This window comes from Ambystoma mexicanum, chromosome 14 (genome assembly GCF_040938575.1).
Source record: "Ambystoma mexicanum isolate Mex_15411 chromosome 14, UKY_AmexF1_1, whole genome shotgun sequence".
In the NCBI taxonomy this organism is placed as follows: Eukaryota; Metazoa; Chordata; class Amphibia; order Caudata; family Ambystomatidae; genus Ambystoma; species Ambystoma mexicanum.
Window position 1 is genome coordinate 556,790,249 of NC_090940.1, and position 23,997 is coordinate 556,814,245.

The 23,997-nt window shown below is 49.2% G+C and overlaps 1 protein-coding gene across 42 annotated transcripts in view; it reads right to left on the minus strand.

Annotated features, from left to right (window-relative positions):
- The window catches only part of NRXN3 (neurexin 3), a 2,596,979-nt gene that overhangs the window by 2,315,591 nt on the left and 257,391 nt on the right, over positions 1-23,997 (minus strand). For 41 of the 42 annotated variants that reach the window (XR_011283789.1, XR_011283791.1, XR_011283790.1 and 38 more), the window contains exon 2: positions 9,950-11,103. Coding sequence is in view for 38 of the 42 variants with exons in the window: in XM_069637907.1 (XP_069494008.1) it covers positions 9,950-10,658 (709 nt within the window). In the remaining 4 variants the exon portion in view is untranslated. Of the gene's footprint in view, positions 1-9,949; positions 11,104-14,959; positions 14,981-23,997 lie in introns of those variants that run through there. The other variant, XM_069637870.1, reaches the window with a different exon arrangement.

A 23,997-nucleotide genomic window follows, 5' to 3' on the forward strand; every position in this document is an offset into this window, starting at 1 on the left:
GTGATGTGAAAAAGGAGCAGAATACTCATCTACCTTTGCCACCATCAAAGACGTGTGGGTAAAACAAACACCTTCTCTCTATTCTATTCCATTATATATTTATAGAGTGCCAAAGCCCTCAGTCATCTGGGTCCTTATACCATTATTGAATTGAAGGCTCAATTATCCCACTACTGGACATATTACATACTGAAGTTCTCAGGTGGTAGGCCACCCAAACCACTTAGTAATTGTATGACACAAACATTGGGTAATCTGTGATTAAGAGGCGTAGGTAGATGTGTTTAGTTAGCAGTGCTTGGGTACCTAAAGACTAAATTCAGATTTGATCCAAAAGTCACAGGTGCATAGGCGCACACACAGCTTGATGGACACAAAAGCATGCACACAAACCATAAACAGGTGCTCCATTAACATGCTTGCAGACAAAAAGATCCACCCTGAATGGGTTTGCATGGGTTCAGGCATACATATATACACATACATGCACGCACACATACATACATACACATGCAGACATCAAGGAGGTGTGACATTCACCCCACCGCTTATAAGTGATAGGTCAGCAATTTTGCACCTGAACTGTCCCAGGCAACGACAGACACACACTTAAGTGGACCAGAGAGGGGAAGTGCAACTCCCATCTCCACAAGGGTGCCAGACATTGCTTGTGTTGGGTAATCAGGAACCCAAGGCTGGAGAAATCCCCAGAGATGGACTTTGGAAGGAACCATCTCTCCTGTCCTACCCAACCCCTTTCCGGACTAGTCTGTTCACATTTCAACCCAGATACTGAATCAGCATTTAGTCTGTGTCAGAGCAAGTCCCATAGCAGGTGGAACATAACATGTGCCTCGGGGTGAGTAAGGGACCAGGTAAGCAATTATATTCTGATGCGGGTGGATCTTTAGTTTGGTGATATTGGGTTCAAGGCTTTAGCCGTGAGCGAATAGAAGGGCCATACATTAACCATGGGTTAGGTATCCTGTGTTGAAGGCCAGGAGGCAGGTTGCCTCTTAAGCCTGAACATTGACAACTTTCACGCCAGGATATTGTTGAGGCAGCTCACGAAGTAAGATGGGGAATCATTGGTACCTCAGCGGAAAGGTTAAATGTTGGCTCTGTTATCTAGAACGTGTCAACGCCATATGGAATTTGTCCTGCTTGTCTCAGATATGCAATACCTTCATGACAGTATGAGCCTTCAGCAGGAGAAGTCCCAGATAGATGAAGGTGTAACACAGAGTTCGGCAACTAAATAACTTCATCCACCAATGTGTTTCCATAACTTTAATGAAACATTCAATAAACACAGATCTCTAACCAGGGAATCTCCAAGTAGAGGCATTGAGCTCATGGTCACATAGCCCTTTACCCATCTGCTCTAGTATAGCCCCAAGAGCTTGTTTGAAGAGTCTGGGGCGTGGGAGGGGGGGACCACAATGGGAGCACTATTTGCCACTATGCTGCATGCAACTCTTCACTTTAGGTTTTAAAAAAAAAAAGAGACATTGCAGGAACAGCCTATCACCGCAATGCTGTATACAGCCACCCTTTACACTCAAGACCAAGATGTTCTCTGATCGGCCAGTGAGGGGTTCTGGTTTTGGACATATTCCTTGTTGCGATAGCTCCTCTCAGTAGACTTCCCTTCTCTCCCCCCATGATTTTGAATGCTTCTTTCTCCCCCTACCTCAATTGGTTACCTCCTGTACAACTCTCCCGCCCTACATCTCTGGAAACAGCCACAATGTTTTTATTTTGCATTGGCTCACGTGCGTCTGCATTGAAAGACTGTGGGAGGAAATGCATACTTACACCCAGGTCAGCATTGCTGTCGCGCCGACAGCAACAAGTTTTTATTTTGTTTAAAATGTTTCAAATTCACTCTTTCGCCTGCTAAAACAAAATAAACCATAAATGTAAGACAGCATTTGTTACCCTTCGAAGAATAAAAGGAGGCAGAAAATGGAGGGGTAAAAAAGAGAGAAAATAGTCTTAGCATGGAAGCCACAGTTCAAATCCAGTGATGGCCAACAACCACCAATGGCTGCCTTGGACAGCCCAAAGAGTGAAAAGGTTAAACATTCTCAGCTGAGAGATTCTGGCTGTGGTCAAAGGGCAGCACCCAGTTCTCAGAAGGTGCAGTAGTGATAATCCCCTTACCTTTGGTTTCCTGGGTGAAGTGAGGGAGTGGAGCGAATTTCAACTCACCTTTCTGCTCCCCTCAATAAGAAACAAAAAAGGCACATTTCATGGACCGGCATCTTTTCCATGCATCGAGTAGACCACCTAAAAAGAACTCATTTTTCAAGCCACGGCATGAGAGGTTTAGAGGAACATTCAGATCAACTATCCCACAACACAAATCATCCACACTCTAGCCTCGATGGACAACCCTTGGATCTCTGCAAATAAGCCAGGGGTGCATGTCTCCACAAGCGACTTATTCCTAAACCTCGAAATCTAATTTCAAACTTAACCCTAGGAAAGGTCTGAGGATGAATTCCATAAGTGCAGAAAAATGGGCTATGTCCAAGACGAATACAAGGCATTATTAAAAGGCACATTCGGCAGTAGCTAGATAAGTGGACCGTTCATAAGGTGCTGACAAGGAAAAACATTGGTGTCGCGAGCACTAACGATCAGTGGTTCGCCGGGAGCCTGAGACCAGAATGTATCAGGGAGCCTGAATCCCTACACACACCCGTCGGACTGCGGGTACAGAGCCAAGTAGCAGCGGGGAAAGCCATCAAGCTTATTGGGTACTGCTACAAGGTATGAACATTTTGAGTTGCGGCTATCGAAGCTATCCTGGTTACGGGAGCCTGAGAAACCTGAATATACAAATATCCTATGCAGAGGGGACTGAGAAAGATGCAGACATTGTGAATAACTGCTGTGAGAGCTAGTCAGGTTACGGGAACCTGAGAAACCTGAATGTAAAAACACCCTATGAAAGGGGCATCCAGGCAGACATGAACATTGTGAATAACGTCTATGAGACCTATCAAGGTTACAGGAACCTTAGAAACCGGAGTGCACGAATACCCTATGTAAAGGCAAAAAGAAAGGGGCCTGAACACTTGGAATTAGAGCTGAATAAACCATGTAAGCAATGAAAGGTCTGATAATCCAGGTTGGGCAGACACACTATGTGAAAGAACTTGGGTGAAAGAAAAACAACCCATCTGAGGACTTCACTACTTTAAGGGAGCCCCAACACCTCAAAGGTGAAAGTGCTCATTTCCAAGTAATCCTGGAGGGATGGAAATGTTTGCACCAAGAGGCAGTCTTCTTTATTGAATCCAGAGACCGGAAGTTATAATTTGATACAATGCCTGGGGAGAATATCCTAGTGTGTACGCCTCGCCCGTTTCCTTTAGATAGGTGTTTTCTAAAGTGGCAGGGTCAGTTAGTGGTTTAAGATTTGGACCGAAAACTTTACTTTGGGCTTGACCAGTACCCTTAGCTTTTGTTTTGCTAGGCAGATAAACTCACTTATTGTCAGAGGGAGGCCTTATCCAACTCCTCTGAGTCTGTCGGGCAGTGAAGAGGTAAGGTCGACCCCTATCTACAGCCACCTTGTCACCCCCTGGATACAATACACAAGCAGAGAGAGAGGCAAGGACAGAACAAGAAGCAAGGAAGGAAGGAACGGGCGAAAAAGCATTAAGCCGGAAGGCAACACACCAACGTTGTGACATGGCTTTCGGAAGTGCTGAGCAGTCAAATATCGCTGGGAGAGAACCCGCATCGGAACCCCTCGCCAGCAACCTTACGTTCAGCCGAACATAATAGTGACTTCTAGGAAGGTTCACGGCCCTCGTCGCAGCAGCGGCAAAATCCTTGCACATCGCCACAGGGAACGATCCCCGACACTCATAGCTATAGGGTAACGGAGGTATTTCCTTTTTATTAAAATGAAACTTTGTTAACATGACCCAATGTATTCTGAGTCCTTGTTCTGTTTCACCACAACACCCTCTCAGAGTAATGTTCACCCTTAGATTACTGTGGATATCTGCTTTTCGATCAATGTTGGCCCTTAGTTTACAGTGGATCATCGCTCACCATCGGGCTACTGCGGGTGTCCACTTATCAATCAACGTTCACCCTTAGGTTACTGTGAATGTACTTTTTGGATCAATGATCAGGTTTGAGTAACTGAATTTCCGCTTTTGGATTAACATCCACCATTCGGTTACTGTGGGTGTCTTTCTGAATCAACAGTGACGTATAAGTTACTTTGGATGCTTGCTTTTAAATTAGCATACCCTCTTAGGTTGCTGAGGAAGCTTCTGTATCAATGTTCACTCTTAGGTTACTTCAGATGTCAACTTTTAAATTAACAGCCACCCTTAGGTTAATGTGGATGTCCATGTTTGAGATGAAGATTGGCCTGTAGGTAGCACCAGAGCTCATGGTTTATAGATGGACATTGATCCATAAGAAACACGTGCATCACTCTTGCTTGGATGAACTTTGGCCAACAGAGTATTCCGCTTGCGTCTCTGACTTTTGGATCAGTATCTGCTCACCGAGCACTGATGGCGTCTCCGATTTAGTTGAATTTTGGTCCTGTTTTAGGTGCATATTGATCTACATTCTTTCTTTGCAAACATTTTTGCAGAATGCATCCATGGCTTTCAACCATTAGCCCTCACCCTTCTCCCACACCACGAGTAGCAAAAGCCACCATAGCGGCATGCCGTGAAACCCTGCACACAAACAGAAACCAAGCAAAGGTTCACAGTTTCCCCTGCAGCCTGCTAAGTCCTTTCCCAAACGCTTTATGATCTCAGGTCTCTGTACCTTTAAGGACGCGCCAGCCGCTCCATCAATTTATTGGAGCACGGGGGAAAATTGGGATAATTGCAGAGAGAGCAGCCACTTGCCCGTATCCAGGAGCGCGGCACAAACCCATGAAAGTCTCCCTCGCTTGCTCGTGCTGTAATCAGCAAGCAAGAGAGGCCAATTATCATCGCATTCATAGGATGCGCGTTGACTTGGATCAGGCCCAGGCCCTCTGTACGGATCTTGCCTCTATTCTAACACTCTATTCCAAGGGTAGACTGGAGAGCCTGGCATGGGGAGGACCATTAATGTTGTGGGTCTGATTCACCGAACCTTTACTCACTTCCTCTCTCCGCAGACGTCACAATTGATGCAGCCGCGCGAGTCTCTTGTCCACTCCAAGCGGCTCTCAAAATTGGCTCGGCCCTAGAACCTCAATGGAAGAGGAATATACGATTAAAGGGCACACCAACAATAGCTTTGCATGGCCCTCTGCGCAGTAGCTCAAAGGGGTTTCTCAATTAGCCAGTTTGGAAATTACTTTTTTGCCCAAAAGAAAATGTTCTTCACATCTTAAGCTTGACTGCCACAGACATCTCAGAAGCTTGAAGATCAATAAATTGGGGCCTAGCAGATTTTCTCTGCAGCTAGCATCCCCTAAATCCAAATTGGAATTGGCAGAGGGTTCCTGGTAACAGGACTCAGGGGTGGGAAATTTCCCAGGAGCTCAAGGATGGGAATGCCAGAATTCTACCATGTCCCGTCTGGCTCCGTCAGGCGGACAACCACACACCAGTGGCATGTCTATTGGTTTAAACTCCCAAAATATGCCTTTTCTTCAAGGTCCCACATTAATCAGAAACCTAAAAGAACAAGTTGACAGGAAAATAGGATAGGGGAAATATATAATGTTGCTGGATTTGTGTGATCTTGCCCGTGTACCATTTAGATTTCTTTTTTTATTTAAGTAAAAAGAAATTGGACTAAACCGTGTAGAGACAGGGGGAAAAAAAGCAACCAATGGCGGAATCCACAGCGACATGCAGTTACGTTTGTTGAGAACACAGTACTCCATTCTTGGCAGCCATGACACCTCTAGGTGTCCTGCACAAGAAGCCCGCTCATAGCCACCGTTAGTTCAGCGCAGCTTGCAAGCGGCAGCACCTTGCATAACGTAACATGCATTGGCTACCTGTCAGCAAGCGGATTGAATTCAAGGCTCTTGTGTTGTCCACCGGGCCTTTTATGCGAAAGCTGTGGCGTATCTGCAGGAGAAGTTCCGTCCCTATATACTGGCTCGCCTTCTTCGCTCTCAAGATGGCCGTCTCATTCTGAACCCTTGGGTGCGGTAGTCTAGAATGGCGGCCGAGCCTTCTCGGTGACAGTCACTAAGTTATGGAATGCCCTACATGTCTTCCCTCAGGGTTACTGAGAAGACATGTGTCGTTTAGACGCCAACTGAAAACTCTTGTTTTAATTCCTATTGGCTGTTCTCGCTTTACTGGTTTTAGGATGCCAGTGGTGAATGAGCGCTTCATAAAATCTTTGAGGATAAGTAGATTTGTGGAGTGTTCTTCAGTGTCTCTGCGGGCAACCTGGACATAAAACCAAAGCGCTCGAGATTCCAAGCCCATTGCCCCTGGGCACCCAAACTATTCTAATACCCAAGATCAGAGACGGGCAAGCACTTCACCTTTATCGAAGGGTTCTGTATGGCAATGACGCATTAGATCTTCACTGCGGACAGGAATGTAGCCAACAATGGATTCGCAATCTTGGTGGCACTACCTAAGCAGTCCCTTTATTAGGCGCTAATCCATTCACAGACCGTGGGGGGGGGGGCATGATGTCTGGATGAGCAGCATTTGCAATGTGTTCCACTAACATGCTCTGCAAGTCGGGGGGGGGTGGTGACTCCTGATGCCTATGACATCATCTTGGATGCACCGGGACAGCCTTCCTGCACTCTGACCTTTCCTCCTGGGTGAATGCCTGCTCCAGGCTTTTTGAACCAAATGTTGCTTCTGCTTTCTATAGCCCCAACATCAGTGGTCTGCTAGCTTGGTCTCCACGGGATCATTTGAACTACAACTCCAATCAGTTCTTTCCAGCATGGCCAAGGTCGAAATGTTGAGATGGTCCATAAGTCAGGCGGGCATGGCTGGATTTGGGTTGGTGGAATTCACACTAAAGATCTGTTCGGCCTATGCAGCCCTATGAAACCAGAAACAGGAAGTGCTCTCTCCCCGCAGGACAGGCCGGAAGCGAGCAGCGTAGATTTATTGCCAATCTCAAAAACAAAACAGCATTTCAGGGCCTGCAGGGAAGGCATTAAAAAGATGTGATCTTTCCACAAACTGGGGACCTGGGGGAGGCCTTTGGAAAAGGAAGCCTGGAGCCCGGACGATCACCTCATTTGAACCCGCAGTGGGCGCGAAGAGTGGAATCGCCCTCTGGTTCCCTCCGGCTGCCGGAACCGAAGAGGGAGCCTCTTCAGTGCAAGGTCTGAGGCTAAGTGGGAATCTCACCGGCTGCTTTTACCTTCTCCAGCCCCACACCGCCAATCAATAGCTGCATTATGGCCCGCCAGCTGCCAAGAAGGGCTCTTATTAAGAGCGCTACGTGCCGGTGGCAACCAATCTCCATCGATTGGGCTGCATCTCCTCTGGAAGGGGCGGAGGGGGCACCGCAAGAGTGTTGGATGAAGGAACTCAATCAATTGAAGAACAAGCAAGCCAGAGGCCCTCAGGAAAGCAACGCGGGAGCCCAAAACTGCCCACCCGCCGTGCAGCATCCACAACGCTCACGCTGGCGGCCATGTTTTCTCCCTTCTCATTGTGATCCAGAACATGGTCATCCGTGGAATCTGCGGTCCCCCCAGATCTTTGAACATTGCCAAGTCAAGGTTTCGGACCTGGTTCTGTGGAGTAAGCTATTCTGCAACCTGGAAGAGCTTACTGAAGACAGAAAGCTAATTGTTTCAATGTTTAAAATCATGCTATTCATGTGAAAGGGACCTCTATTTGGGGCCTTTAAATGCCCCCCCCCCCACAGCTCAAGGCCGCATTCTACTCCTATGCAGTTCGATGAATAGCTTTCGGTAAATTCTACCATATGAGCGCTATATAAATGCTGGCAATTAACCAATTGATCCTAGAATTAAATTTAAGCAAACCTATAAAGGCCACAGATGTGCTTGATCTCATTATCAATGGCCAATAAGCACACAGATTACAATCGGGCAGGCCTTATGGTCCCCCTGAAAACTTGATAAGTGATCTCTCTTGTACCTCCTTATCTCTGTAAAACAGGGGCTAGGACCCTCCTCCCATTGTGGCCTTGATTGGACCATCTATAGAAGTGTCGCTGTCCCCCACCCCACACTTGGGTGTACTTACCACTTGGCTACTCAAACAGGCATGGGTAGGCCGGACTCTGTTACAGTGTACTGGTCTCCCTAATGCTATACCAAGCCTGGCATTCAACTGGCGAGGCGCCCACATTTCTCAACATGCTGGCACACACAGTGCTCAATTCAGGCGAACCAACCAACCACTCAAGGGATGATGGGGGCAAGCGGCTTACAGACATAACCTACTATTACTATGAAGCGGATGGAAATAGCACTATAGAGTCCACAAATCAGTTAACAAGGCCTATTGTGTGCACTAGGGAACGATGGCTGTTAGTCCGTGGGTTGTGGCAGACCATGCATCCGTACCGTGTGTGCATACCAGTACCCGACCCAGGCACTATACGGCCTAACATAGATGCATTAAACTTCAAGCAGGGTTACCCAACTCCAGGCCTCAAGGGTCGGAAAACCTGACAAGTTTTCAGGGTGGCCCTCATTTATATTCATGAGACAACATGCGCATACATTTAGAATCATTGTATGCAAATTTATCTCATGAATATTAGTGAGTGTTGTCCTGAAAATCCGACATGGATCCGGCCTTTGAGGCCTGGAGTTGGACAACCCTGCCAGTTGCACAAGTGAATGGCTGCTGCTCCTCCAGGACAGGCCTCCTTCTGCAACAGCTGTGTGCACTAGAGTGCTTCCCTCTACAAACGTGTCCTACTGCAGGACTCCTTCTATAAACAATGTGTGCACCACTGACAGACCCCTAACATAGATTGTGCATACCATTGCCTGAAGCCTAGAAAGGTTGCGTGCGTCATTCCTGCTTCTTGTTATATAGGGAGTATGCACAAGTGCTTCATTGCCACTACTTCACAGCCAAGTCTGGCCTGGCTCCAGCCCTACTTTTTTGCTCTCCACTTGATCTCAACCCACTTTCATCAACAGCCCCATGCACCTTGGTGTTAGACCAGCAGCATCCATCCAACCCATTCTTAAGGCGGCAACAGAAATGGCGCCCAGCCGCAATCAAACACCCATAACCACAGAGGCGCCATTTTGCTTCAAATATATGCTGGCCTTCTAGGGGTACCCAGGCCCACTGCATGCAGACCACAGTCTTTGTTATCCAGGTATGTGTCTACCTGCTGTGTTGACCTCGCAATGGCATCGATACTGCCCAAAACGGTCCCTGTGTTCCCAAGGCAGACATACATCTGAATTAGGGGTGTGGGGGGGGGGGGTCGACCACTCTATCAGTAGAAAAGTTAACACCAGTTGGGGTGGACAGTGGCGCCTGAGGCCACACATGGACCCAACAGGCCCCGATATACAAGGCAATGCCTTCCGAGAACCCCAACGTGGCAGCATCCGGCACCCACCACCAAGCCATCGTGCCAGTCTGCAGGTTCTTGGAATGCTGCCCTGCTTCAAATGTTACACCCACCCCCCCCTCCCCATTAGAAATAAAACCCTGTAGCTCTTCTTATTTCTCATTCCAGGTGGCACTGCAGAAATGCTCAGCGTGCTGGCCATATGGGTCCAACAACCACTGACTGCTAGGGACTTGGAAATTGGTCAATATTGCCTGTTTGGTAGACACGTCAAGCCCATAAGTCAGTTGGGAGATTTCCAGACAGGCCAGTGCCTTGTAATATCAGGCTAAGTCGGTTAAGAGATCCATTAAGACTAGGTTTGTGTCAGGCCTTCCGGCCTTAAGGGTTACCGCCTGATGGTAAATCTCCCAGACCCTGCGTGAATCAAGTCGCCTCTGCTCTATATTGGTCTTACCTTCTGAGCAGTACTTGCCACCATAGCCAGTGGCTGTGCAGTCGCAGGTGGTGCTCCCGTCCACCAGAAAGCAAGCTCCTCCATTCTCGCAAGGGTTTTCGGTGCACAGGCCCTCCATGTCCAACCGGACCCCTTGACTGCCCAGCAGCTGTGGCTCGGAGTTCCCATACTTTAGGTCCAGGATAAATCCCTGGTAGGGCGGCACATCCCGAGTACTGCCCAGAGTGAGTGCGGCAGGACGGATATCCAGTGGCACCCCACCCAGAAACAGGTCACTGACTATGTTCATGTATTGCCTCTGCGGCCGCACCTCCCCAGGCTTGGCTTCACCATCCAGCACCAGGACGGTCCGCAGGTGGTTGCGGCTGACCATCAAGAAGTGCCAGTTGCTGTCGTTGACCCGCTTCTCGCCCAGCACGGTGGTCTCGGCGCAGTCCACGCTGAACTGCAGTTGGATCCGCCCATCCACCAGCGTGAGGCAAAGGAAGTCGCAAACACCACCATCGTCAAAGTAGAGCAGAAGGCCGGCGGACATTTTGGTCTTGAACTGGAAGCTGAGGTCACTGCGGGTGCTGGCGTCCCAGCGGAGGTAGCGGGCCCACTGGTTGGGCAAGCCCATAAACTCCAGCCCCAGGCAGAGGCCCACAAAGTAGCAGAGCAAGAGGCACACCTTGACGGTGAGGCCGAAGCCTTGGAAGACTGATCCCATTGCAGCGAAACACCAACTTCGACCACAAATCTCAGGCAAGGCCGCCACAAGGCACCCAAGAGAAACCAGACAGGCCAAACAACCCCCCCACAAAAAAGCTCAACTCCAAACCCAAATCTGTGGATAACTTCGCTGACTTCCAGTGCGGTTGTCAAATCCAGGGGGGATCCTCAAGGCATGAGCTGGTCGGTGTAGTTACACCGTGGCAGGTCCGATTCAGTAAACAAAGCGGGGAGCAGTGCCAGGGTTTGCCCACATTCGTTTCCAGGCACAAAGATAACTTTTGTTCCAGCTGCTTACAGATGAAGATGAGGACGGAGAGAAGGGCGGGAGGGCGATGACCAACAGGGTACAGCTGATGCTCTCAGTTAGAACAATGAGTTGGTGCCCTGGCCATTTCGGGCAACTAATGACTGGCAGTGCCTAGGTGTGGGAAAGCCAGGACCTGTGTGAAAAGAGAGAAAAGAAGGGGTTATTGGCCATCCATGGAAAACAAAATGGAAGCACATTCATACAATATATGGTATTGCTCATCATGAAGAAATGTTAGTGCCCCTTCTAGGCCTCCCGTCTTGTATGAGAGTCTACCTTCATGGGAGTCATTGCCAACATTGGTTTCAAATCTCACTCCAAAAACTCTTTCCAGGATTGAGAGTTTTATGAAAGTGGGATGGGGCAATAAATTAATTGTATTGACCAGAGGTTGAAATGAGCCAGAACTATCGGGAACCGAGTTAAACAAATTAATTTATTTTTCCACTATTAATAACAGTTACCCTACTTTAAAAAAAAAAAAAACATTGGTCAGTCCAGAACGGTTCTTTTAGACGTTAAAGCAGACCTGTTCCTTTTATCACTCTTTAACAGTTTACAAACTGTAGTCTGTTTGATCAGACATTCCCAAAGCCGGGATAACATTTAGTTATTGTTTGCTTATTAGGCACTTACACAATAAGAAAATACTGTTTCAACGAGCCCACAGGGCAGGAAGGGAGCGGGGATGGGAAACGCATTACAACACAATATTTAAGAGCAGAAAGGGGTAGGGGGTGAGGGCGAATGGACGAACCTGCTATGCCTTGTGAGTATTCAGAAGGTGCAAGTGGAGAAAGGAAGAGGGAAGAGGGTGTAAGTGCTGGGGAGTCCCAGCTCGTGGGAGGGCCATGGAGGAAGTGCTAGGAATGTTGCGTGCTACACGGCCTGGGCCGTGGGAGGTCTAAGTGCGAGCCTCCCAAGCGGAGGGTGTGCAGATGCAAAGTGCTGTGGATGGACAGGAGCTGGGAAGAATTGGTGTGGGAGGTCAAGGCCCCGAGGATGCAAAGGGCCAAGGACACCGATTCAGCAACTGTGGTATTAGCAGAGGAGAGAAGGAGGAAAGGCGGAGGAAAAGAGGAAAGTCTTAAGGAGCTTCCGGAATTAGAGAAGATCCTGCTCAAGGCGCATCAGGAGGCTACTCCAAAGGAGGGAGTCTGCAGAGGAAAGCGAGTGACCCCCCTGCCCTCTGTTTAGCAAAACATCTCTGTCTTGAACAAATCTAGCTGGCTTATCTAGGCAAGGGAAAGATGGAGGCAGTCCTGCTAACACCAAGAAGGAATCGCTCCTCGTGGGTAAGTTGTTCTCTCGCGTTAAATGCTTAGATGTTATAGTATTCAAGTTGCAGGCCATTCAGGAGGGACGCCATTTTAATATTGGGTTGCCATGTGGGATTCGACCCTTTATGGTGCTTGGCAAGGGTGCAGTTGTACTCTGAGCCTTTTTAACTGGTCACTAAGACTGTTGTAATGCACTTCTGGAGAGAGGCGGTACTTCACTGAAAGACTTCAGATGACTCAAAACCGATTGGTTGCTGCATATAGCGAAATGCCTGCTCACAGAGACCTGCAGCGGCTTTCCAGTACAGTCAGCGCAGGAAATGGGCCAGCACAGCACCCCTGCAAGCTGTGTTTTGCTGGGCCGCTGCCAGAGTCCCGAGAACGAGGCCCAGGCCCATAACACTCACGTATCTGCTCTGAAGCCTCCTTATTGCAGAGATGTAACCCACACTTCAACAAAGCTGGAGGCTTTGAAGCATAGGTTGCTTGTGCATGTGATAACTCGACTTCTGAACGGGATACTCTTAGCGAGATCGGTCCTAAAGCCAAGTTATCACATGGATGGGTAGCCATGTTTTAACAAGCAGACACTTTCAGCAGACTTGGCACGGAAACTGAATGCATAAACCGCCAAAGCCTCACATGCTTGTTGCAGCTGTCCAGACTGGTATCTATTTCCTGCAATGTAGAGACATTGGGGGTCATTACGACCCTTGCGGTAGGGGGTTAACGGGGCCGGTAGAGCTGCCGGCCCCGTCGACCCCCTACCGCCTCATTACGAGGTCTCCTCGCGGGACCCGCGAGCAGACCAGCATGCTAACAACGGGCCCGTTGTTAGCATGCTCCCCATTCCCATTGAGCCCTATGAGTGCTCGAATGGGAATGGGTTCCTGGAATGGGGAAATACCGGGCCCTTCAAGGTCAGAATGGCCTGGTATTTCCCCATTGCAGGAACCCAGACCCGGTACCCGAAATTGGGGTAGCCATACCACAAATAGCGGCATGTCTACCTCCAGGGTCGTAATGACCCCCATTGTTTTCTTACGGTGAGTACCTATCAAAACTGCAGCACCCAACTTCCAATTATTCGTTCAGAAGTAGGTCTTACTGAAACACTGACATGTTTCAAATTGAAAATTGCGGGCATTCTTAGCTTTACATAATGCTCTGGCATTTTATGCAAATCGCCAGGTTTGGGTTGTATCATAGATACTCGATTGCGTGACGTGGCTTGGGGCCCAGCCTCTTGGCCCCTCCCCTCCAAGGATGAGGGGGTTCCCCCAGTACATTTTTTCCATTTCCAGCACTTCTCAAAATAATTCTCTGCACTGTCTTCACATGTGCCAATGGGGTGGCTCCTGCCCACTCTAAGGAGGGTATTGCACGGTACATCCTGGGATGGGACCTTTGGTCTATGAAAGAGCACAGACTTCGCCTCTAGGACCCTGCCAGACCAGATGAGATGGATGACTTTGGAGCTCGTTTTATAGTTCCTCGAAAATTACGCTGTGGGCGCCTGCTACATTTGCACTTTCCTCCGCGCGCACGTTTGCATGCCACCCTTTTGCACTCCGCCGTGCAAACTGAGTAAGCACTGCCAACTTTCCCCCCCCCATTCCGCCCACTTGGGCTCTAAACCTGGGCCGCCAGAACCCCCTAGACACTGATTGCGACACGCATCAGCTCCGCCAATGTGTCTCAATCCTGACCGTAAGCAGCCCCAGCTTTTACAGTACAGGGATCCTTACAAAGCTCTGCCAATGCAGGTCTGCCCAGACCTGGAGCAGCCACCCACATCACTGGGACAATCCTCACTGCCAGGGTATCTCGCCCAGGAACTGCAGCACCAACTGCCATTTGAGTCCATACAGCCTTAAAAAGCTCCAGCAATGCCTCTCAGTGCAGACCGGAGGCAACCTCTGCTATTACAGCACAGAGATCCTTGCAAAGCTCTGCCAATGCACCTCAAGCCAAGACGGAAGCATCCACTGCTACAACCACAGAGATCCTTGCAAAGCTCTGTCAATGCACCTCAAGCCAAGACAGAAACATCCACTGCTACTACCACAGAGATCCTTGCAATGCTCTGCCAATGCACCTCAAGCCAAGACAGAAGCATCCACTGCTACTACGACAGAGATCCTTGCAAAGCTTTGCCAATGCACCTCAAGCCGAGACCGAAGCATCTACTGCTATTACCACACAAAGATCCTTGCACAGCTCTGCCAATGCATCTCAATGCAGACCGGGGGCACCCTCTGCTATTTCAGCATAGACTATCCTTACACAGCTCTGCCAGTCCATCTCAAGCCGGGAAAGAAGCATCCACTGGCTTTACCGCACACAGAGCGCTTTACACAGCTCTGCCAGTGCATCTCAATAAGGGAAAGAAGCACCCACTGGCATTGCCGCACACGAAGCGCTTTACACAGGCTCTGCCAGTGCATCTCAAGCATGGACTAAAGCACCCACTGGCATTGCCGCACACGAAGCGCTTTACACAGCTCTGCCAGTGCATCTCAAGCCGGTTATGCCACACTCCAGTTTTCCAGGTCTGTGGCCCACACACACCTCTCAGTCAATTCAATGCACACCTGTTGTTCAAGTCGTACACACACACAGGCTGGCTAATGCAGCTCACGTCAGACTTTCAGCACCGTTCGTCCAAGGCACGCAATCACTGACGTGCTATTTTGTTGGGGTACTCACCTGGCTCTGCCAAGGCATGTCTATTCCTCCCGATCGGCAGCACCCAAACGTTTCGGTACTGGGACCCTCCCGCGGCTCTGCCAATGCACCTCAATCCCAGCGGGAAGCGATAGAAGTAGTGTGCAGCGCTCGCCCAGCCCCGGCCTCCGCGCGTCGTGTAGGAAAGGCTCTGGTCACGAAAAGAATCCGCATTTCCTCGCAGTGGACACCTCCCATCGTGCCCGCCTCGGGCCAGGAGCGAGGCGCTGCCCCCCGAGTGCGCTGGGAGGGAGGAGGCGAGCTAGCGCGCGAGGCCGGGGCTAGACAGGCGCTCCCAGCCTCCCCGCATCTCTTTGCTTCCTCTGCCATCCGATATCAATAATTTATAGGCGGGATAAACGCTCGCAGCTCTGGCTGATGGGGGTATTTGCTCAGCGTTTTCACATCTGTGTAATTTGATGTGGTGTAATTGGTTATATTTAGAGCTGCTCCCCCCCCCCTTCTTCGCACACTGGAAAGCTGCAGGCGCCTTGACTCCTCGCCAGAGTCTTCGCCCCGCTCCTTCGCACTGGCTCAAGGATAGAAGTCGGGCTGTGCGCTGTCCAGGCCGTGACTTCACCGACGCAACTGTATGCAGCGAGAGTGTGAAGCGGGCGGTGTGTGTGGAATTGAGTGGGAGAGTAGCAGCGGGGCATGGCCAGATTACTGAGGGAGGAAAGATTCTTGAGTGAGGAAGTCATTTAGAGAGTAGAAGTGGGACAGCAGCGAGATTCTTCAGAGAGGAAGTCATTTAGAGAGTAGAAGAGGGAGAGCGGCTAGATTCTTGAGTGAGGAAGTCATTTAGAGACTAGAAGTGGGAATGCAGCTAGTATCTTCAGTGAGGAAATCATTCGGTAGAGGTGGGATAGCAGCGACATTCTTAAGTGAGGAAGTCATTTGGAGAGTAGAAGTGGGAAGCGGCTAGATTCTTGAGTGAGGAAGTCATTCAGAGAGTAGAAGTGGGACCCCGGCTAGATTGAGTGAGGAAGTAATTTAGAGAGTAGAAGTGGGACAGCGGCTAGATTCTTCAGAGAGGAAGTCATTTAGAGAGTAGAAGTGGGAATGGAGCTAGTATCTTCAGTGAGGAAGTCATTCGGTAGAGGTGGGATAGCAGCGACATTCTTAACTGAGGAAGTCATTTAGAGAGTAGAAGTGGGACAGCAGCAAAATTCTTGAGTGAGCAAGTCATTCAGAGAGTAGAAGTGGGACAGCAGCGAGATTCTTGAGTGAGCAAGTCATTCAGAGAGTAGAAGTGGAACAGCAGCGAGATTCTTGAGTGAGCAAGTCATTCAGAGAGTAGAAGTGGGACAGCGGCTAGATTCTTAAGTGAGGAAGTCATTCAGAGAGTAGAAGTGGGACAGCGGCTAGATTCTTGAGTGAGGAAGTAATTTGGTAGAAGTGGGACAGCAGCAAGATTCTTCAGAGAGGAAGTCATTCAGAGAGTAGAAGTGGGACAGCGGCTAGATTCTTGAGTGAAGAAGGCATTCGGTAGAGGTGGGATAGCAGGGAGATTCTTCAGAGAGGAAGTCATTCAGAGAGTAGAAGTGGGACAGCGGCTAGATTCTCGAGTGAGGAAGTAATTTAGAGAGTAGAAGTGGGACCCCGGCTAGATTCTTGAGTGAGGAATTCATTTAGAGAGTAGAAGTGGGAAGCGGCTAGATTCTTGAGTGAGGAAGTCATTCAGAGAGTAGAAGTGGGACAGCGGCTAGATTCTCGAGTGAGGAAGTCATTTAGAGAGTAGGATTGGTGTGAGGGATTCGACCATCCGCACAGGAAGAGTGCGCTCGCCTGGGCTTTTAATGTTTGTTTAATAGAATACATGATGGGAAATCAAACTCCACAAATATGTGGGGCCATTCCTGCACATATTTTCCACGCTCACTGCACAGCGGAAAAAAAGCCATGTACTCTGCAAGGACACAGCTTACCAGCGCCGCCCTCCCCTGTTATGTGTAGCCCACACCCGACAGCCGCAGGTACATCAAAAGCCTTTGGCCGTGGGCAGCCAGATAAGAATTTCAAGGCACTATGGATTTGCATCTCCATTTTCAAACCCTGCTGGTGGCGGCAAAAAAGGAAGAATGTTAATTAGCAGGTCTCAGCGAAGGTCTGGGCGCAGGAAGTGACAACGGAGACCAGACGCCATCACCTCTTTGTAACGCATTGTTTCAACTAACAACCCTCCTTGGTATGAAAGGGCAGTCATTTCTGGTGGTGTTGTCCGTGAAGATCCTCACCACCTTGCCTTTCAGAGATGGTAGGAGCGACTTGAGGGCCCAGAATACCGCCTGTAGCTCCAGGATGTTGATATGCAGATCCTTCTCCTCCGGTATCCACAGGCCTCTGGCGTGTTAACATTCAGAGTGTACTCCCCGACCTTCCAGAGAGGCATCCATGGTGACCGTCTCCTGGTATGGAGGGGGGGGGTTAAGAAATCCTGTGTCTTGGTCGATGTGGGAGCGGACCCTCCACCACTCTATCGCCCATGGGAACGCCTCATTGAGCGTGATCTGTCTGTGAAACTCCCGGACACCTGTATCCAATGGGCATCCAGGAATTCTTGTAGGGTTCGCATCTGCAAACGGCAGGAACGGACAAGGTAGATGCAGGACGATATCATGCCCAGTAACACCTTGATGGCCCGCACCATGACCGTCTTCGCCGATGACAGTCGTTGCACCTTTCCTTGAATGGCTGCTAGCCTCTCCTCAGAAGCCGATGCCAGGCAAGGCACGCGTTGAGTCTGGCCCTGGGGAACAGGGCGTTCTACAATGGTGTTAAGCAGGACTTCGGATAGTTGACAGAGAATCCCAAATCCGTCAATAGTCGGACAGTTGCCTTTGTATGTTCGCCAGCCAGCTCCCGTGAGCAGGCGCCTACCAGCCAGTCGTCCAGGTACGGGTATACGTGTATGCCTTGTAGACGTAGATGGGCCGCCACTGTTGCCAGACATTTTGTGAACACTCTTGGGGCCATCTCCAAGCCGAATGGCAGGGCTTTGAACTGGTAGTGCTGTCCCTGCACCACAAAGCATAGACATTTCCAAAGTTTCTAGTGAATGGGGGAGTGGAAATAGGCATCTTCCAGGTCAAACGACATCAGGAAATCCCCTTTCTCCAGTTGGCTGAGCATGTGCTGCAACGTGGCCATCCTGAATTTTTGCGACTTTAGGTATTTGTTCAGACGTCATAAGTCCAGGTTGGGTCTCCAGCCCCCTGTCTTCTTTCTGACTGGAAAGTATCTGGAATAGACACCAGAGCACCAGAGCCATTGGAGAACTAGCTCTATCGCCCCTTTCCATAGCATGGCTCATAACTCTTCCAAAAGCTGAGGGATGTGCTGCTCCTGGAGGGGGACCGGTGGAATATGAGGACACCTGCATTGGAACTCCAAGGTGTGCCCCTGGGCGAGAGCATCCAGAACCCATCGGTCGTGGTGATCTTTCTCCACTTGCTGACGAACCTCGTCAGCCAGCCTCCCACTGGGGTGTACGAGTCGGGGGCCGACGTCTTGGCCAGTTCAGGCCTGCTTGGGTGCTGGCGTCCTGCCCTGCGGGTGACCGCGACCTTGTCTTCGGCTACCGTAGGCCTGGGAGTGGCCTCTGTAGGCTTCTTACATTGAGGACCGGTAAGGCTTTCTGTAAGATGCTGAGAAACCTTTTGATGACCTGCTCGATTTTCCCCTGGAGGAACAAAAAGAAGACTAGCGTGCTGCAGGAGTGTGCCAAGGGAACAGGCCATATCCGTATCCGTCTTGAGGGACGCATCGACAGCCTTGCCACACAGATTCTCCCTGTCAGAGCATGCCCAGTACCTTCACTTGGACCTCATGCCAGAAGTTAGTGGCCTTCGTTCATCCCTGTCAAAGAAGGCAGACATTGATCCCCATCTGACAAAAACCCCATGTGGGCAACGTCGACAGCCACCATGGTGGCATGGCAGGATGCCACTTCTCCATGCTGGCAGAGGACTAGGGCTTCCATTTTATAATCAGGGATGAACTCCAGAAACGTTCCTAGCTTGTACCAGAATTCCCTCTCATACATGGCTAGGATCTCCAGGGCCTTGGCCTCCTTGATTGTGGATGTCGCTGTGTCAATCGCTTTCTTCCCCATGGCGTCCACCCTTTTCCCCTCCCTGTCCGGATGGACTGACAACAATGAAAATGGGTTAGCCAACTGTTTTCTCACAACAGCAGACACTACAGAGTCAGGTGATGGCTGGGACCTCAAGCACTTGGTTGCGGAGTCCGGCATGCTATACTTCTTCTCCAGCATGTCCCTCTTGGGTGGAGCCGTGCAATGGTTTTTCATGATTGCCAGGCCCACTTCCCAAATTTCATCCAGAAAGGGCACTGCCATGATAGTCTTCCTTTTGGCCTCTAGCCTTTGATACAAGAAGACTTCCTTCTTGGTTTCCTCTGGTACCAGCTGAAAGAGTTCTGATGCCCTGCCGATCCTGGAGTGGAATGATCTCACCTCGTCCGTTTGGGAAACCCTATGAGTAGGATCCAAATGTGGCGATTCATCGTCTGCTCTGATGAGGTCTCAGTCCTCATCTGTAGTTGTGGCCGTATTTGTCCCTGTGTCCGTATCAGGGTCCGCTGGGGGAGTTGGGGCCCGACATGGCGGAGGAGGTTGATAAGAGGGTGTCAAATGCTGCTTCATCGTTTTCGTTGGCAGTGGGTCGGGACCTGGGGTGCTGCAGGCATTGGTGCCAGGGACATCCTCATCTTGATCACCAGGAAAACTAGGCCCTGTGCCAAAGTCGCCGTCCTCAAGGACCGTATGCATGGACTCTTGATCCTGGTTGTCCGTGGAGGAACCCTCTAAAGTTTGAGCACCTTGGGAGGACTGTTTCGGGGCCTCCTCCCCCCGCACCCTGGGTTGGTGTCTTAACCCCTTCTGGGGTGCCTGCAGCCGTTGCCAATGCTTCTGCAGCTGCGTCGCACCCTGGGACACTTTCTGCACCACGAGAGCCACCCTGGTAGGATCAGCGCCTGCAGCTGCTGTGGTAGAGGAAGCTGTTGACTGAGCTGCTGACAGAGACTTCGACGGAGCCGGTTGAGACTGTCTGGGCTGTGCAGCCTTCTTATCTGATACCTCCTGTAGCTTTGCCAGTGTGGATGACTTCCTCTTCGAAGAGGAGCTTGATGTTAGGTTGGATATGGGCGATGTCGATTGCACCCTATTCACTTGGGGACCCGCAACAGCAGCGAACTCGGTGGACTCGGAGTTGCTGACCATGGCCTTATCTTGGAACCCCACAGATGGGGCACCCTCAAAGAACTTAGAACACCGCTCCTCGGATTGGCCGTCCTGAATGAGGCATAACCCTGCTCGGAACACAGGTCAGACGCCTTGTTCGAGTTGAGCCATGCCGCCAGCCTACTCTGCCGTCTTTCGCTATCTTCTGAGAAAAACCTTGGCATATCTTGCACTCTAGCTCCTTATGGTCTGCCTGTAGGCAGTAGAGGCATTGCAGGTGCTGGTCTTCTACAAACACATTCCGTAGCCCGCATTTGGTGCAGGTCCTGAAGAGGGGACTTTCCTCCTTCTCTTCCGACATGGTCAGAGGGCACGAAGTAGGCCCAAGATGGCCTTCTAGAATCTTTGATTAATCTTTGCCTTTGAGGGGCCTGGAACTTCAGACTACAGATCCCCGTTGAGGGCAGATGCGGAAAAGAGCACATAGGTTTTTTGGAACAAAAATTTTACTTTTATAGTTGAAAAACACGAAAAATCGTACAAATAGCTCGGAGAGCAACCTGAGCACTACCAACACTGAAGCATGTGGTAAAAATCTGAAGATGGCTACCAGTGGCGTGGCTTATGGAGAGGACTGTCATTGGATAGGGCAGTATGACCCAGAGGACAGTGATTGGTTTAGGAGGAGAAATACAGTTTTAAAGTGAAAGTGAAACTGCTTTTTCTTTTACAGAGGATTCCCAGCCTGACAAGAGGGAATGTTCATGAGCATGTGAATCCATGCCAGACCCCCATGCTGGAGGGAGAGGGCAGAAGAGGGAGGGAGGGGTTTGTAAAGTAGGATTTCACAGTCCAGGTGGCAGAGTAGGTTTGTTTTGAGGGTATTCCTAGTTAGACGTGAGAAGGTGTAGGATGTTCTACAAAACCGCTCCCAAATACCTACAAGAAAAGAGAACACCTTACCTACCAACCCTTACTACCCTCCTCCTAGTGGTCCCTGCGTTTCCAATTCAGCGGAATGGGACTACTCAACCCTCGCGCCAATAATCTGGAACTCACTCCCCCACCCCATTCGGCACATTCAAGACTACAGGGCATTCTGGAGAGCTCTCAAAACATGGCTCTTCCCCTAAATGGTACAAAGGACCGATTTGGCCTTCGCTCACCCATTAAAAACCATGCCTCCCAACCAACACGCCCGCAGCTAAGAAATGGTCTAGACCTCAACATTATGGGCAGGCAAGAATAACCAGACTTAGAACCCCGTTGCCAATAACAACTGGGTTTAACGTTATGATCATGTTGCCTCCTTACATGGTGGAAATTAATGCCCAGTAGCCCCTATGCACCAACGTGTCAACTGTGCTTATCCTTTGTCTGGAATTAATGCCAGAACTCCAAACCCGGGGCCTAGTAGCAATAATTTTCTAAAATGATTGGGTTGGCTCTTTGTCTTCTACCGGGTATGCCCTATGCTCTCTGATCAGGTGATATCTCTGGCAAGTTCTATTCGCGCAAGTGACAATGATGGGGTGTTACTCACAACACAACCCATAAACTAGTATGAGAATACTCAACCATCCGCTGTAAACAAATACCCGGGACTCAGAACGCTGGGCCTATTCGCAATTATGCTCCAACATTGACTGGACTAGCTTTGTTTCTCTGGCAACGTACTATGCTCCTAAATCAGGTAAGGAATCTGGCGAGGCATACTCTTGTAAGCGACAATGATGCGCTGTTGCCCAATACTCAAACCGTACACTACACCTGGCATACTCAGCCATCCGCTGCATCTAAGTCAAACCAGCACAGCACTAACAGCGCAGCCTGATTTTTGACGCGGGACCTTTCAGGTTCATTGAATACCCTACCACGTATCTAGCAAGTACTCGATATTCCAACAGAACATACCTGGATTTGACTGCTGATTGAGAAGGTGTTAAGCTACGCAATTACCTGCTCAAGTAGATACTGGGACGGCAGACTGTAGATCTGCAATTCACTTGACCCAGTAAAGCACTAGGACTGTTACTGCTAGAATGGCCACTACTTTTCGTTGCCCCTGCCATGCCTAGACCTAAACACTCAACACCCTAGAGCACAAGATAGCTAATAAACAGATACAGCTGGTCTGAGAAATGGCCAAATTCAAATTTGATATCGTTAAGCCAGAGAGAGAGATACGCCCATGCTGGTCGAAACAGAATTGACTCCACACTACACCGAGAAGTTTCTGGAGAACTAGAGCACCAAGCCTCTATAATAGTGAGCAAAATGTAACTTGGCAGGCACAGGAAGGTAAATCGGTAAAAGGGGACCTCTTCCAACTACTCAGATACTCACACATACCTACCAATATGCTGATTATCTCCTCTGCTCCCAAAAATGATTAGACCACAGCTATCCCCCATGATTAACTTCAGCCTAGCTGCACACATAATTATACACCACCATGCAACCCTCAACGATCCTTGGAACGCAGATATACCCAAGAAAGAAAATCAGCCCAGCTGCACACATAATCTCATATACAAACACCTTTTCTAGAATGCAACTACTCAAGACAATCGGGCATAGCTGCACACATGCTACTGGTCTCACACCACTCTAAGCTTTAGAATGCAGCTACCTACCTCAAATGTTTGGCCTAGCTGCACACATAATGAGTGCACACACGCCAATGGAGTAACTTTGCTGAAAAAGGTGGGGGGAAGACATGACATCTGAAGGAAAGTTGCCCCAGCTAAATAAATGGGGACAAAATGGTGTGCCATGAAAGTTGGGGGGACAAACACCCCTGTCCCCCCCCTAAAATGATGCCCATGACACACGCACTACTTGCCGCCCTATTTTTCCACCGACCTGGACTATGGTCCCTGAGGGCATTCAACACGCAGTGTGTTGAGATAATACCAATGGTGAAAAGTGTTATACAAATGGCGAATATGTAAACAAAAAGGATGTACCCTTCCTAGTGGACAAAGCTCAAGGCTATAGTACTTTATTGGTACAGGAGTGTGGTCCTGTCCACAGATTAGTGTGTAGGTTGGTCCATTAAGTGGTAGATCCGAACCTGAGGACAAAGGTATATTAACCTCTCACTGAGCTAAGACAAACCAGAGAGTAGCAAACAAGAGTTTTATTTGCTAATCATATAGGCAAGTATTCAGTACATAAAAGAAGATGTTGAAAAAATGCAACATACATAAATGAAAGGTTAAGACAACATATGATACCATCAATAAAAATTCAAAAAGAAGAACAGAAGTGCAGTGTTTACAACAAAGTGAACAAAGAATACTGTATTAACAATATACAGATCAATCTTGAGCAAAGGTTTTTTACTTATTTTCTTGCATAATAGTGTACCAATTTATGTGGACACATAGGTCCTTTGTGAATAAATCCCAAGGTCAGAAATTTCTTAAGGGTATCCTTGTTAATGGAAAGTTACTTAGTCAGGTATTACTTTCCAGCAAAATGTATTTCCAGGGTCCTAGGGAGAGTAAGATATCTGGCGAATAACATAACAAATATTAGGCCAGGTGGGTTGAAAATGTGATTTGAGCAGATTCTCAGTGATCTCTATAAAATGGAGCATTATTGAGCTTTTTTAAAACAACTTTCCACAAGTCTATTATTTGCCTACCACTAACCAGTATTTATTTTTCCATTCCCAGCACTGGTGACACTGCAAAGATGGCGGAGACGTTAGAGAACATGGGATGGTTCCATACAGGCTGGTGCTTCTGGACAGCCAGTTGATCTAGGGATGTGTCAATCACACATCTTTCTTCGTCTGCCGGCATAT